The sequence below is a fragment of the Sprattus sprattus genome, assembly GCF_963457725.1.
Source record: "Sprattus sprattus genome assembly, chromosome: 2".
NCBI classification, from domain to species: domain Eukaryota; kingdom Metazoa; phylum Chordata; class Actinopteri; order Clupeiformes; family Clupeidae; genus Sprattus; species Sprattus sprattus.
The window spans coordinates 47,636,871-47,654,447 of NC_137921.1; the positions used below are offsets into that span (position 1 = coordinate 47,636,871).

The following is a 17,577-nucleotide window of genomic DNA, read 5'->3' on the forward strand; positions in this document are numbered from 1 at the left end:
TATCTGGAAGAATTGATGCTATTTTGAAGGCAAAGGGTGGTCACACCAAATATTGATTTAATTTAGAATTTTCTTCTGTTCCTTCACTGCATTTTGTTAATTTATGAAGAATTGATGAAAATAAACTGTTAACACTTCCATTTTTGAAAGCATTCTTAGTTTACAGCATTTTTTCACACCTGCCTAAAACTTTTGCACAGTACTGTACATACCACATTAGGCCATTCATTTGACCGCTGTCTCTGTCAAGAGATGGCAGCTCGATGCAGAAGAAAGACATGTCAGCGAGTTCAACCAGGTATGGCTTTTTGAGCTTGATGATTGTGCTTCATTTCTACAGGGGGAGCCATACTATGGCACTGTTTCCAGTACAGTCACGGCCACTGAGGTGAAGATGTGTGAACATTTGCTTGCCTTCATCTTGAGGTCTCCTTGTGTTTCATATTAAGTCAGGTGGTTAGATTTGATACTTAGTTGTGACTAAATAACCTCTTTTTATTTTATATTTTTTAGTACTCATTTTCTGGTGTCATCAAGGAAACGTGATATGCAGCAACGCGCTGGTCCATCCCTATTTATACCATTCCAAGCCAATGCAGTCTCTCACTCTTAATGGGCCAAATTTGACTGCGAATGTGGCTGGGAAAAACGGCCTTTTTCACCCATGCAGGTTGTCATACAAACAAAGCGACAAACAACATGATCCACCAAGGCATGTATTACGGCATGCCGACATTCTTCTCTGACAGGTAACATCTGAGTGTGCCAATAATACATCACTGTCCAAGTCTAACTTATTAGTCTTCAAGCATCTGAGAAGAGGTAGTCTAATTTGTCTGACTTGAATTAAATGCTCAGTCAGCAGTAAACAAATGGCATCCATGATGTCAATACACAACAGCTTTTTCTTGTTATTGGTATTCACATATTGTGATCTAATTAGACTAAGGCAGAAGAAAAAATGCTGTGCCACACCAGTGTTTTTTCCACAAAAGATATTTTATTGGCTGTAACAGAAACATAAAATACATTTGCAATCAGGTTGGTCCAGGTGTTCAAATGATCATAGCTCACAACCGCTCATATCTTGCATTCACCATTCATATAAGCCCTGGCTACTGGTTACTGCTGCTCCTGGATTTTATGCATCAGGTAATTCCCCTTTCTATGGGATATCCCATATTGTCTGTATATCTACACATACAGTCACCATAGCCTCATTTTACACAAATGAATACTATTATATGTCCAAGCTCTCCTGTTGACCCATTACTCACCTAAAAGAAAGTTTCCAGAATAAGCCATGTAAAGGATACAATTTCAATCTAATTAACATTAAATGCCATTGAATTACCAACTGAACATGGAGTTGCAGTAAAAGTTTTACATCATTCTTTCACATCACCACACTGTATGTAGGCTATTTAGGTTATAGGGGAGAGAAGTAAAAGTACTCAATGTGAAAGTATTTCGATCAGTAAACTAATTTCCATAGAGCTATAGAGCTGGCCGGTTCTGCTCCCAGAAGTCACACTGCAGCAAGTGCCAGAAAGTCTGCTAAAACATTTAACATTTCAGCAAAGATGTAGCTACACATTTTGGATTTTGGTCAGCTACCTAGCTCTGAAGTTGCAAATTTGTTCCATTAGACAAATTTAGACTATTGAATCAATCATATCTATCACATGTTACACTACACATGTTTAGTCATGGAGTCTAAACGAGCAAAACAGTGTTTTTTAAGGGGTGGTCTATATCAAAATCTTATATACTTCTGGGTCATTTCATTCAGTTGGCAACCTTCCAAAGCAAAAAACACTGTCTGAACAGGGCCCTGGGCCTATGGTCTTTTCCTAACCACTTTTCCTTGACCTCGATGGAATACATCATTCGACCAGTTTATCATCATAGACATGTATAGGTTTATACATATACATGACAGGTCTATACATGTCTATGTTTATCATGGCTGTCGCTTGGATACTTCCGGGTCATTTCACTCAGGTAGTAACCTACCTAAGCCAACCTTATTTTCACAATTCAGACGTGTTCATCCCCTTTATGTGTCTTGAAACACTTCTGTTGTCATTTGGTGTAATTGCAGCACGTTTCTGTGTTCTGCGCATTTTCTAATTGCTGACAATATGTTTTCAAACTGATGAAGATGTTTTGTTAATTCTCTTATGTTTTGTCTATGTTCTTGTGTTTTCTTAAGTTGCCATGTATGGAGCTCTCAGAGCCGTCATAGACATCTCCCAATCAGTTGTGCTGCAAGATTGCCACCGACAATTTTCACTTTCCACATGACCCTCCCAATTAACATTACTGCAATTAATCGTGGCTTGTTGGTTTACATAAAGTGCATTAAACGTGCTAAGAAAATAATAAAAATGAATTCGTATCAGTTGAACGTCTGCGCAAATTCACAGTAACGTGTAACATCTCTTACTAAAGTATCAGTAAGGATGTATTCCCCAGTAACTTCCAAGATTATGGTTTAAACATGAAACACACCCTGGGCAGCTGAGCCCTTGCACCGCAGTATCATACAACGCAGGGAAATAAAAGCAGCATGGCAAGGTGGCTGCGCCGTGTGCGTGATGATGCTGAGAGTGACGACACCATAGTCTCATAGCACAGATCATCGAGGCAGATAGAGATCGTATCAAAGCTACAGCTAGTCGAGGCATCAAGGACCAGCCATAACGCCAGTGCTCGCCAAAACTGTTTTCTGAATCGGGCGAAGAGATGCTTCAGTTCGGTGGCAGGGTGTGCGGTTTCTCCGCTCTCGTCTCAGTGGTTCTGTTGGGGTCGGCGGCTGCATTTTCTGATCTGTTTGACAACCAACTAGGCGACATCAATTACTGCAAAAAGCAATGCCAGATCACCATCAAAAACAAAAGCCCCACAAAAGTAAGTAATCTGCGCAAACGCTTTAGAACAACATGGATAATCCGTCGGGGATAGAATAAGACCAGCAGTATAATATCATGACATAATCATGAACGTGATTTACAAACTCCTCTTTCATTGTGCAAGAAGGCGCAGCCTATATGCGGACTGCTTGATCAGTCTCTAATAATTAAGGATGTACTGCATTCAGAATTGTATATCAATAAAGTTTGCAAAATGCGTATTGGCATGTATGTCGCCTAATATAAATCAAATTACTGGTTCTGAAATCCGCAGCCTTGATTTTGCATATATGTGGAGCTACAGTAGTTCACCATTTCGTAATCTGCATGACAATCCTTAAATTCATCGATTTTGTCCTTCTTCAGCACGTTTTGTCCTGCTGCCGCAAACACAGACAACAATCAAATCACTATGAAACCGAAAAAGAATTACATGGTGACGCATTTGTATTTATTATGCATGCTGTAGTTTGGATAATCGTTGACTTAAAAAAGAAAACGTTGCCGACGTCAAGGTATAGTGTCAGCATCTTTGGGGCCATAGATGGTTCTTGGTAGTGTTAGAAGAAACATCTTTTTCATTCTTCATAGGAATTGATATTTTCAAGAGACATGGCCACTAGCCTCTCAGATCCCTCTTTTGTTGGATGACATTTTCCACCAGCCCTTTTCCCCTAGGGCCATGGATAATCGGGTCTAACAGAAAGCACTGATGTCTGCCCTTGTACATTTTAGATTATTGCATATTCTGACACTTGTCGATAAATGACCAGTACTTACAAACTGCAAGATGGTTCTTGAGGCACTGTCTCTAATCTATGACTTTGTCTCAGGTGCGTCACGGAAGATGCCAGAGAAGATTTTAGCTGCACTATAGGCTAAACGAGGGTTGTCCCTTTCAAAAGAACGCCTGTTTATATCCATTTGAATTAATATTAACAGTCCCAGGAGAAAGCCAATCACGTCTCAAAATAGATGCTCTGGGCTTCTTTTATTCATGTCACAAATGCACTGCATGGTGCGTTCAAGGCAAGTGCCTCTTTAGAAAACGTTACAGGCCGCCGCAGTCAATTCCTGCACGGATTTAACCTCTCATCATAAACTGAGTTGAGCGCATTAAATGTATAGTCCTTGTGTCAAATTGGGCATAGGTGAACAGCACACTATATCCATTAATGTCAGTTCGCAAATCGACGAAAGCTGACGAGAAATGTCTTTATCCCACGGCATTTTTATTTCAGCCATGCGTTGGCGCTGTTTTAGTGATTGATTCCCCGGTAGCAAGTTAATTATTGTGAAAATGTATGCTGTTGGGCCCTGTCGACATGGCGATACCGCTATTGGCATTTCACTTCGGCCTTCTTCAGAAGTTTGCATGTTATAACGTAATTTCAGTGCTTACAAAGAAACTATATATTCTATTTTGTAATTTGTATGTGAATAGAGACAAGGCATCAGATGACACAAAAGGAGGGTCCTTCCATTGAGGATTACCCCCCCCCATTTTCTGTGTCCATTTCCAGCTTTGACAATCTTTTTCACTGATTGTTCTTGGTGCAATCTTTTATGCCTAGAAACTTTCAGTCTTTGTTCATAAAAAAAATGTTAATATAAGAAACCTTTTATCAGAGGTTTGATGGGAAAGCATGACTTGATTCACACGCAAACTCAATACTGTAAACAGCAGTTAATGAGTTGTTTTACCCTTTGTGGAGAATGTGTACTTTTTTTTACTCTGGAGAGTTGTCTGAAGAGGTGTTTTGCTTTATGTAGGATTCAATTATGAATGCCTGTCATCGTGGGTGCCGCCTGTACTCGATATGCCAGTTTGTGAATGGAAACGCAGGCTTCAACACCAGTAAAGAGGAATGTCAGGGAGGTGAGTTGGCCTAATCAAAGATGAGCCTTACGATCAGGGTCAAAGGGATCAAGCAACCAAACAGGAGACTTTTATTCTTTCATTTTCAGTTTACAATACCTTAGTTCTGTTGTGAGGTGGGCCTTTAATCCTGATAAGGCTGTCATTACTATTGTTGCTATGTTCCCTCAGGGCTGTGTATGTGTGTGTATATTTGGTATGGTAAGGGATGGTAAGATATTTAGAGTAGCAATACCAGTGGATGCACTGCTGAATACACTGAAACAGGAATCCAGTGCCCCAGTGTGTGCAAGCCTTTGTGACTACAGTACAGTGTGTGTTGATGGGTGGGTGGCATTTTGTGTGTGTGCTTACATACATCTGCAAATATATTTGCTATTGTGTGTGTGTGTGTGTGTGTGTGTGTGTGTGTGTGTGTGTGTGTGTGTGTGTGTGTGTGTGTGTGTGTGTGTGTGTGTGTGTGTGTGTGTGTGTGTGTGTGTGTGTGTGTGTGTGTGTGTGTGTGTGTGTGTGAAAACAGCTTGTCAGGAGGCCTATAACCGGCTGCTTGAACAGGAGGCGTGCAGCACAGGGTGTGTGAGCCAGCCCGCTGAACCTGAGATCAAGAGGAAGAAGGTGAAAAAGACACCCTGTACACCTGTCCACATGCACAGACATGCAAACACTGATACGTGCAATAAATGCATCCAGAAAGCCACCTGTGCATAAACATATATGCTGTCATTGAGACACACATAAAGATGCTACTCCTATACCTAATTAATTAATATTCATGCCATACATAGTGTGACACATTCAAATCATACAGGCAGTTTATCTCATCCTGAACATACAAATGAAGTAAAGTCACTCAGTGTGTGGGATGCTATAAATGCTGGAGATTCACTGCATGACTAAGTTCTCCTCAGCACATATGTTTTTAGGCATAATGTTTATGATTAGACCACCTAACGTTTTAATGCTATATTTGATCTTTCTTTTGTAATTATTATTTTTGTTCCAGTATATTGTTGTTGTCTTTGTAAATGTGTACATAATGCACTTTTAACAATATTTGTCAGAAAGTGCTACACAAATAGACTTTCCTTGCCTTGATTTAAACCAAGCAATCAGCCTGGAGTGTGTTTCTTGTACAACAACAAAGGTTAGCACTATGGTACTAAGGTATGATGCATCGTTAAAATAACATCTGAAGGGCCACAGTTTCCCAAAACTTTGTGTCAAAAATAGTACAGCTTGTTTGCTAGCAATCTTGTATAGCATGTTAGCTTGGAAATGCCTTTGGTTCTCCTAGTACAAACCACCATAATTAGCCCCACAAAGAATATTAAGTAAGGGATAATGTAGGGCATCCGCTGGTCATTCTTGAAAAATAACCCCTATATATTGTCATTATAACATTACCATAGTCGGTCGACATCAGTTAGCATCTCCTCTGCAGGGACAATGGTGCACACGCACAAATTACATAACCGTGCATTCTTTGTGTCTCCAAATCACAGCTGATTTCTGTTAATCAATTACATTTTATGTAGATATGAGGGCAATCTGTTGTCGTATTCTTGTGTATTCTGTTTAACAAAGTGTATTTTTTGAAGATAGATGGGGGATGATGAACACAGCATTATTACAGGAAAACTGCAAAGATTGAACAGAGTTGGTAGTGAGCTAACACAACAGCCAGCTGCTTTCGCTTTCTTAATGTTTCTGTCATAGTATTATTACTGCACACTTTTTGCAATGGGATGATGCATTATAAGCCAATTAATATGGTTAGGATATGAAGCTTTTCGAATATAAGAAATATGATGCAATTGTTAACTTTTTCAAATAAAACTAGTGCTGTCAGTATAACGCGCTATTAACGGCGTTAAGGCAAACCCATTTTAACGCTGTCAATTGTTTTATTGCACGATTAACATTCTTTTTGGCTTCGCGAACTGTGTAGGAGGCTAACGTTACGGTTTGAGTGAATGGTGAGCGCGATACGGCGAAATAGATGATAAAAAGCTTCTAAATAGAAAGTTTACATTTAAAAGTAGTGATATGCAAAAGAAGCGAGCTTCACTATTGTCTGAAAATGTCAACAGGCAGCTGGCTGAAAGCAAAGAAGTAGTAGGCTTACTTTTATAGGTAACCTAACTGTTACGGTTCATTGTTTCTGAAATAAGAGGCCTGACTTCTATGTTCCCAGCAAACTTGAAAAAAAGAAAATATTAAGCCATGGTTTAACTGCACTTTAGGCTGAGTCCTTTTTTACCTGAAATGTGCACTTTATAATTGTATTTTGTACCGCCCATTTTTGGCAAAACAAAACATTTGCATAAAGCAAGCCAATCCACTTTTCCATGTTGATAAGAACATTAAAATAAATAAAAAATTATGGAAAAAAATGATTGAAGGGACATTTAGAATAGATACAAATTTGCGATTAATCTCGTTTCATTTTGAGTTAAATATGTCAAAAATGCGATTAATCGCAATTAAATATTTTAATCGTTTGACAGCACTAAATAAAACATTTACTAACTAATTTAAATGGAAGTGTATGAAATCTTGTAGTTAGGTAGGAGTCACACTGCCGATATACTGGGCAAAGTAAACTAAATGCATTGTTATGTTGTTGGCTAATGTTAGCTGACACTGGTTACTAGTACTTATAATCCACAATTGTGTTATTAAAGTAACTTTGAAAATCTCAAACTAATGTCAGTTACCATCTAGGTATGTTTTGACTGTCATTGCATAATGTTATTGACAGCTAGCTATGTGGTTGCTTGCTAGCTAACTAACAAATGAGCCAATTTGCTTTTCGAGTTAACTTGCCATCTTCATTCTCCATAAATAAAATATCAGCTGAAGTATAGGCTTTAATTAATCCACAGGGGAGCTGGTGCCTTCCGTTATCTGAAAACGTACAACTGGGTAACGGTCAGTGTTGTGCACGTTCACACCTCTCATGAACTAGTTCAAAGTTCAGTTCATACAAGTAAATATGAATCGTTCACGTTCATAGTTCACCATTTAAATTCTGAACTCGTTCATTGTTCAGTTCAGTTCATTTTAATTTTTTTAAATAATTGCTAATTTTCCAGGAGGACATAGTTTGCACAGAAAGGTGCGATTTTTACTGTCGGAAACTTTATCAGATACACAGCCCTGTTGTACCATTTAAATAATGAATTATACAGGGAACTAACGGTAAGAATGCAACCTCTTAAGCAATGATATGCGACTGGCTTAATCTAAGATATACAAGAGCATGTACAAGAGCATGTAAGACCGCTCAATAGTTAGTAAAGGTAAACCCTGTAACACAGGGGTCTTCAACGTTTTTCAGGCCAGGGACCCCCAAACTGATGGCGAGATGAGCAGGGACCCCCTACTATATAAATTGCATACAATTTTGTTTATAATATACTGGGCCTAGTGCCAAATAAACATAGCTATCCTGTTATTGTGTATTCAATACTAAGCTATTCAAATAATACAAAGGTTAATATATTCATTAACATTTTTATTTTTTAACATTTAATTTAATTTAACATTTAACAACATGAAAGGTACAGGGTGGCCGTGCCACTGCCATTTATAAACATACATCTTGCAAACAACTCTGAGCTAACAATTAATAACAACTTATTAAAATAATTCACAGATATATGTTTTTATTTCATCATACATAAAAAAGGGACAGTGAATCCTCAAGCATCTGTCGATGGCGCACATCCTCCCACATTTTTGAGATGTATCTTCTTTTCAATAACTCCTGACTGACACAATCCAACGGATGACGGAGGAGGAGTCTGGCGCATGGAGTTGTGTTGACAACATAGATGTTATAGTGAGATTGACAGGTCAACAAACCAATCACACCGCTAGCAAGTTGTTAATTTTGTAGGTAGTAGCATGCTAACATTAGCGAGGGGGCTAATACACCTCGCAAATCCTCTCAGACTTATTTTTCAGTTACAATTAACGTTTTTTGACCTTGTACAGTGTCTATTTCTCTTTATTTATTTTTCAAAATCTAAGCAAAAAAATTAGAAATATTAAAAAAAATTGTCTTATCACCCAAAGATTTCACGACCCCCCTGCAGTACCTCCGCGGACCCCCTGTTGAAGACCCCTGCTGTAACATGTAATTTGTACATTAGCAGTTTATGCTAAGTGAGTTCATGCTAAGCCAGTTCACGAACACTACCATCATGATGGATTAATTAAGTGACAGTGCTCGTAACAATTATGAGCAAGCTAAACTATAACAAACACATAATGACAAGGTAGGCTACAAAGTCAAACTTACATATAAGCTACATGGACGCACACAACTTCAACAAAGTGCAACGTTCAATTATGTGAAAATATTCCCGAAGTTAACTGCCACTCCATCTAAATAAACCGTGAAGAGAAATCAAAACACTATCACATGACCAACGCAATTACCAAATATGGTCATTTACCGAAACATGCTCTGTCTTGGCAATAATTACTATGGCCTTTTTAACAGGTACTGAGCAATGACCGGTTGCAAGCATTCGATTTAGAAAGCGTCTTTCCTCAGTAGAAGGAAAACATTCCGTAACATTTTAGCTAGACCTCAGTTGCACCGGACCCAGATAATATGAACGTGTTCACCGTTCAAATTCATTATTTCTATTTAAGTTTCGTTGAGTTCATCGTTCTCGTAAAAATGAACGTGTTCATGCACAACACTGGTAACGGTTAACCGTTAAGTTTGATAAAGAGCATTTATATTGGATGTTTTTGAATTGTTGCTGTTCAAAATGAGAAGAACAAAAGAACGACTTAATTAAGCTTCTAACCACAGGTTGGGGGCTGTAGTTCGAACTACATAACTTCATTACAGTGTTTGCAAACACCTGGTTCATACCAGCATGGTTCAAGCCATGTAAGTTGCTAACGTGGTTGAGAAACATACCCCTGTTTCAGAAACTCCTAAACCTGTTTGTAAGCTTTTTGGAAACGTACCCCTGATCCAATAACCACTAAATTTGTTTGTAGCTTTCTGGTGCTGACTGTCCTGTCTCTTCCTGTAGCTAAAGGCCATGGCCCACCGACCTAAGCCTGTGTCAGTGATGGAAGCTGTGTCTAGCTGGTGCAATGACATCATCAGCTCTGCCCAGAGTTTCATCTCCTCCACCTGGACTTTCTACCTGCAAGCTGATGATGGCAAGGTGGTGGTCTTCCAGGTGAGAAATGGCCATAGTACCCAAAAGCCTTGGTAACCATCCACTATGGATCTTTTAATCTACTGCTGTGTAATCTCTTTATGCTCAGTGTAATAATAAGATGTTGGTGCATGGACTTCAACTAGAACTTGTAGGTGAACTGTGTTACAGAACCTCCGTAAAAATCATATAAACTGTCTGTTTGAAACACTCTTCATTCCCTGAGTAATGGAATATAGTGTAGTGCAATGGTTTAAAGCCTCACCAAGTATACAATTATTAGCCTGGATACCAGACTGAACCCCGTCCACAACATTTTTGGTCTGGAAGTTTGGTCTGGCACAGCTCCGTTGGGGAGAAATTATCACAGATCCGAAACGTATCTAGCCAATCAAATTGTCAGGGCGGGCTTTATATGTTGATGGACAGATTGCTTGAGTTGAATTAACGGTAGATTCAAAATCGTACCGAGATGGCGGCGGAAATATTTTATGTGAATTAAGCTATCCACACGACTTTTTTTATGTCTACATTACTCGGTTAGTTGTGTATGTGCAACATGAATGTTGCAGAGTATTGTAGGTCTTAACTGAAGCTCTCTAGCCCATTATTGTTAGGTTATTGCTAACGCTTAGACCAAAAATCCATTGAAACACATAGTAGATAGCTAGCCTCGCTGCTAATAAGTATAACGTGAGCATGCATATCTCACAGATATTGACTTTTTGGAGGAAGAGTGCACTTTTTGGAGGAAGAGTTCTTTAAGGGGCAGAGGTGGTTTCAGAAGCAGAACTGGTAAAGGGCAAAAATATGTATCTTTTTTTTTCTTTAAAGCCATTAACACTATTTCTGGACAAAAGTAAATTATTATAATCTGGACAAGTTAATTATTACAAGTTAATTAGTATAGAATATGAGGTATGAAATATGAGAATATTTAATATATGAAGGCATCAAAGAAAGGAAGTTATGTCAAATGTCAAAAGGCTGTGAATAAAATAAGTTCCCAAAAATGTGAGAGGAAACAGACACATTGACAGGGATAGGGGGAAGTGATGAGACATAAAAAGTTACGGGAAACCAGACCGTGGAATAAAAACGTTATCATTCTGTCGCCATTTTCCACTTTTAGCCCTGGAGAAGATGGATGTGCTCTTTTTATTGCTGTGACATGCAGCAGAAAGCAGGCAGGGAGGAAGGGACGGGTGGGATGGAGTGAGCGAGAGAGAGAGAGAGAGAGAGAGAGAGAGAGAGGACAAGCCAGGCCCTATGTTTAAAGCTCATCTGGCTCTCTGTCCATTGTGTTTAGGATTGACTCACGGCACCCGGACAAAAGTAGATCTACAACAACAGCTAAAAAAAACTTTAAGGTTGAGTGACAGTCAGAAAAAGAGTGTGGAAAAAGAGGACACTCAACCGCAGACATACAAACCCAACACTGAGTGCACTGAATTAGCCCCTTCTGGAGAAGGGAGCCACGGGCCAGTGAGAGTGATAGGAAGAGGCACGGCAGTGTGATTTTTCTCTGGCTGGTTTTGCGGCATGGTGGAGTGGAGCTTGTCAGTGAGGTGCATGCTGGGAGAACAGCTTGCAAAGATTATAGGGCAATTTTGCCGTTCCCATAATGCCCTTTTAGGACAGGACTCGCCATCACAGCAGTACACGAGAGAAGCAGAAATCATAGGGATGCTTAAGGCTTTTCTTTTTATTTATTTTTGAAGGGGTTAACATTACTGCGTGTCATATGGAAGAGATTAATCTGGGTGCTTGTGTAGAGTAAATTGTGGCCTAGCGCCTCGGTGAAACAGGTGAATTACTCTGGAATCCTCGGATGTTGGCGATCATCAGCCTTGTGCAAACATCCTCACTGTTCATCTCGCAGATCCTCCTCTTAAGCAATGGTTTACTACCGGTTCATTCTTGGTTCATGTGTCAAACCTCTCTGTGGTCTGGTCAGATACAAAAAAAAAACCTTTGCGTCCTGCTTCACAGGACATTTACCTGTGAGCTGTGTTAGCATTCTGGTTTGAAGAAGCACAACTAATGATGTTCATCAATACTTTATCTTCGTTTCAAAATACTTCTCAGAACCTTAGAGTACTGAATGAACCCCCACACTTTGCTCTCCCATCTGGAGAGTTCCCTAAAGATCCACTTAAGGCATGGCAGCAATGTTACCCCTGTTTAGTCATCATGTCTGGGCTGCTGAGGAGGCCTTGGAAGTAATCAGCCAGAATTAAGCAGCTTCCTCTGGTGGGCAACAGAAGTAAACAGATCTGACCACCACACTCCATCCTGATCAGGCCCGGGGAGTTGTTTGGAATCAAGTTTGGCGTCTTGTTTAGATTCCCTCCGCCGATACATTGCATGGTCTGTGAAAATGAATGGAAGAGATTGTCATTCAGATAGAGAGGATGAGGGGGAGGAAGAGAGAAGGAGCCTAAATAAGGGGAAACAGTTTATCTCTAATTAAATGACGGCTCCTTGGCTTGCTTGCTCAGGCTCCAAAGCCACTGGAGCACCTGCGTCAGGGTTTTGCACTAATGTATGACAGATGCACGTCATTTCTCTGACAGCAGCATTCCACCAGATTGTGGCCAGTTACTAATAACTTCCTCAGACGGTCCTTCCTTTTCTTGTCTGCCGACATTACATCTGGAGTTAATGTTGTCAGACAATCTCACCGGTATAGGTACAACCATTTGTGAAAGAGCCACTGGTTCTCTCTTTGCTTTTGTGTGATATTTTCCCGCTCAGATTAACAAGGACCTGGTTATGTATATTTTATGCTTCACTGGCAGTGGCCACCATTGAGCGTGTCCTCTCTAGTCGACATTGAGAAAGGTAAAGGCTTATTGAGAGCCTATATGCAGTTGTACCACATCCCTCCAATCAAACATAATTATCTTAAATGGTCTGCTGTTAAATCTACTCTAATGCACAGAGGAACTGTTTGCTTCCCCTCAAGTCTTCCATTTGTGTCAACCTTGAGAACCTGCCTTTTCATCTCATTTATATGCGTTTCGTCGGGTAATGTTCTGTGAATGATTCCTCTGTATGACAGGGATGCAACCTTTCATATCCATTGAAGCACAGAGACGTCAGGACGAGTCGGGTTCTGCAATTGGCCCTCTCCTTGTGTGCAGAACTGACGAAGGTCTCCTCCCTGCTGAAGGTGCCCTTGCGGTTGCCTGCTCTGCCCGGGCCTGAGCCTGCGGCATCGTAACGTGCTGTGGTGAAGGGGGGGGGACAAGGGTTGCAGAAATCTGCTCTAATGAGTTCTCCAGGGGAGGCTGAGAAAATGCTGAGCCACACCGATGAAAAGCAGAACCGTTCTCTGGTCTCTGGTCTTGCCACAGCCACACACGGCCAAGGCTGGAAGAGTCCTGGCAATCACCCCTGATGCTTATGCTTTTGATGTGTGTACGGCTGGAAGCCTGTGACCCACTCACCTCCTGGAGCAAGGGGGGAATAGTCGAGCCTTCTATAGCTCCAAACGGGAACAGGCAGCCAGTAGTCACTAGAGGGCAGTGTAAGGAATGTTAAAGAAATGGTTTAGAGATGGCACACATGAAATGTTCTTCCTTTTCATAAAGTGTTTATGTAAATGGTATGTATGTAAACCTAGGCTGTAGTTGGAATAATACGCCTCAGATTAACTGCACTGCAATGTTCATCCTTCTCCTGTTTTTCAATGTGATGATTTTCATTGAATTTATGCTATTTTCAGAGATGTAATTTCATTGTTTTGGTTTTAATTACAGTGTACACTTAAGTGCTCTAAGTGCTAAGGGAAGATGCAACCACAAACTTCGGCAATAGGAATACAGTGTTTTTTAGGGAAGAAAAATGCAGTATTTGGTTCCCTTTTTATGCGCTTTCAAACCTGCTTAAGGACATGAACCCGATTTGAAATTAGCTAAATTCAGTCGGATATTGTCAGACTGGTTACTATTTCATTTACAATAGTCCATTTCGATGGTGGCATGACCTCCATTATTCCCCTAGGTTTGTTTCGCTCCGTTATAAATTATATCTGAACCTGCTGTGTCAGATACTAGATTCGCTGCAGTGCAGTCATTTAAAGGGAAATGCTTTTTCATGCCATACAAAGCTTTAGTATGGCTGTGCATATTACTACACACATTTTAACACAGCATGTAGATATTTTTGCTCACAAGTGCTTGATATTCTGTCTTTCTCAAAAAAAGGTGTATTTCATTAAGGGATGTATGGTTTTCCTTTCGTCATTCATCTCGCTCTGTGGACAAAATGGCAGTGTGTCTGTTTGCTATGTTTTGTCACATTTTCTTAAAAAATGCTGCCTCCTCTCAAAGCCAGCTGTGCGTAGAAAATCAGTTAAAGAACGTGGCTGGAATGCACCTTTAACACAATGCATTACTGAGGGTGACTAGAAATGTGTCTTTAACCACGGCCCATCATTTCTTTGGCTGTCATTGTCACACAGAGCCAGCCTGAGATCGAGTACTCCCTGCCCGAGCTGCAGGCCCCCCGCTCCAGTGTGGCAGACAAGCCCTGGCCCTCCGCCAACACCCACACCCAGCGACCACACGCAGGTGAGGGCAGCTCGCAGTACTTACGAGCACAGAAAACACAACACCCCCTGTGTACTCAGAGAAAACGCTGTTGCAGGTGCATGCATAGGCAGACGTGATGCAAGCGCATGTATGACGTGTGAATAGACGTGTATGAACATGAAGTTGACGGTACCTGTACATATCAACACGGATGTAAAACATATATGCTACGTTGACACTTGAAATTAACACTACCCTTGAACGTTGACAGACACACATTCTCACAAAGACAACTGCTGTGGAAAATGCCACCTAAACACACACACACACACACACACACACACACTCACTCATACCTTCCACTGTGTGCCGTCCTCCAGTCTACACACACACATATATTCTCGCTCACACATAACAACACACACATACACACACAACCATAAACTAAACGCGTTACACCCTGGCAATTGGAGCAGGTTGATTAGAACCCCACTGAGAGTTGCAGCTGTGGCTGGCGCAGCGCAGAGGAACCAGAAAAATCAATAGGCTGCCACTCATTGCCTGCATTTCCCCGCACTGCCGTTGCAGGTGTGAGGTCTCATGGGGAGAAAAGTGCAGCAAAGGCAGTGGCCAAGGGGAAGCACGCCGCCCAGCATGCAGAGGACCCTGCAGCAGAGCACGACTTCCTGGGCTGCATGTCAAGGTGAGGAGGCAGGGAAAAGGGGCCAGTGGGGATTGGGTTGGTCTGCACTCGTTTGGGTTCTGATGCACCAGCCATTTCACCAGCATCATCAGAGTCCATGCACCCATCTGGGTATCTGCGGACGTTGGGTTATTTACATTCATCCCCGCATGGCTGTTTCACCGTGATTTGCATATGAACCAGTCAGCTCACAAACAGTCTTTTTTCATAGTTGTACCTTATATTAAATACCAAATAACCGGTTATAAATCTATGACTCTAATTTATTCATTTTAAACTCTGCCGGACAAAATTTCATAGGTTTCTATTAGGAAATTATTAAAGATTTAAAACATAGATTTTTTTTTGTAGTGGCAACAAAAATTCGAAGGATGCATTAGTACACGGCGCTGACTTTAACCTGTCAGATTGAGAGGGCAGGTTAGAACACTGATACAGGTTATCACAGGTTCTCCCTCAGCTTTAACATAGATGTCATATATTCAGATCAGGCTTTAAACTGAACAGGCTTTTAATATTCCACTGATTCACAGAGACATCATTTGAAAGATAAGGTCCTGAAAGCTCAGAGTTAAGAGTACACTGACAAACGCAGTTAGAGTTACTCGTGTGATAAAACATCATCTTCTTCCTGCATCCCTCACTGAACCAGGCAAGATAATCTACCTCTTGAGGACTGCATCATGCAGCGCCCTCTTGTGTGATCGAGAGGTAGTGCTTGATGCTGGCTAGTCCTCATAGGACCTCTCCCATGAGAAAATCTGAATTTCATGTAAATGCCAATAAATGTATACCAAGTGACAAATACAGAAAATTAACTTTCAAATCATATTACATAAAAAAAATATCAAATTATCAATTGTAGACTTCCACCGCTAACATTCTGCTCCTGGTGTTCTATGTGCTTGCTGTGTACACTCTCTCAGGCGCTCAGGTCTGCCCCGCTGGATCCTGGCCGCCTGTCTCTTCCTGTCTGTGATGGTGATGCTATGGCTGAGCTGTGCCAGTCTAGTCACTGCTCCTGAGCAGCACATCAAGAACCAGGTAATTCCCACCACATGCACACACACACATACATACATACATACACACATACATATCAACAGCTGTGATGTATGATCACTTTAGATGAGCTGCCATTGCAGTTGGACAGGAGTGTTCTGCGTCTCAACTGTGATTGAGCTTCAGATGCTCGACATGTTGTAATTCATCCTACACATCCATTTAACTGACAGTGAGAGTTTCAGTTTTGTCATTTTAATTGCAAACAACATATTGATATTACAGCTCAGCATCAATGGAGACAAGGAGTTCCTTGATGATGTGAAAGTCCAACCCTATCATCTGACACCAGTGATTGCTGTGGCCCTCAGCCAACCAGAGGAGAGCAAGGAGGCGGGGCCACTGCCAGTCAAGGTTGACCTGAATAAGACATCTATTTAAAATGCTTGTGTAATTGGTCGTGCTGTGTCTCTGGTAACCATAAATATTGCTCTCAGTTAGGGGGACAGTCCAGATTTTATAAAAACAAACATGCATGGCACCATTTATCCACAACAATCATGACCTATCTGTATGCTAGTTTCCCTATAAAAGTCTGACACAAAAACAGTGTGGGCCCTGTGTGCTTGTTCACAAATGCAAAATGTTTCTCTAAGTAATGCAGACTTCTTTTTAGTAATCTGTTAAATATTTGAAGAATAAACAACCAGACAGTTGAAGGTAAAATATCCACGAGAATAAGAATGTAATGTTCATGCAAAAGAACCCCAGAGTCAGAGAGAAACCTAAATTCCTAATTTCATCTAAGGAATCATGTCACTCATTACAGAGGTCCTCCGACTGTGTCCGTTTTTATCAAAGATTGTGTAACCTTGCTCTTAGGTATTGATCCGATGTTTCATAGGTAACATCACTGGTGCTTATAGGCTTTGAACTGCTTTCATTGAACTTGTTTAACATCACCAAAATAGGAACCAGAGGAGGTAGACCGGTGATTGTCAAGCTTGTCTTCACTCCGTGATGCCCCCCCAATACAGGGGTAACTTTACCTAAGGCTTCTGCACAAAGATGCAAAGGAATGTCTGTGTGGTTTTACTCAACAACTCGAATGTAAATATTCCAAATCCTTGCTATTTGACACCTTCGTTTAGAATGCTACTTGAGATCATTTTTAAAGCTAGTCATTTGTTTGTAATGCCCAAGTATAACTACGTAGATAAGGCAATAATACATATTCAGTAGTGTTAAAATGGGAAGCTTGTTTTCCAGGCAGACTACCTGCTCTGATGATAGTGACATGGCGCCAAATTAGGGGCTGCCACCAAGAACCTTCCCAATGGGTTTTAGT

General features: G+C 40.8%; 1 protein-coding gene across 1 annotated transcript; it reads left to right on the forward strand.

Annotated features, from left to right (window-relative positions):
* Positions 1-2,742: 2,742 nt before the first annotated feature.
* On the forward strand, positions 2,743-16,670 carry tmem59l (transmembrane protein 59-like; the record flags this gene model as incomplete). The annotated part of the gene is made up of 8 exons (XM_080833394.1): positions 2,743-2,913; positions 4,689-4,794; positions 5,315-5,409; positions 9,855-10,007; positions 14,455-14,563; positions 15,113-15,227; positions 16,154-16,271; positions 16,515-16,670. Exons 1-8 carry the CDS (start codon positions 2,749-2,751, stop codon positions 16,668-16,670), a joined length of 1,017 nt encoding a protein of 338 aa, XP_080689520.1. The 5' UTR covers positions 2,743-2,748.
* Positions 16,671-17,577: the final 907 nt, after the last annotated feature.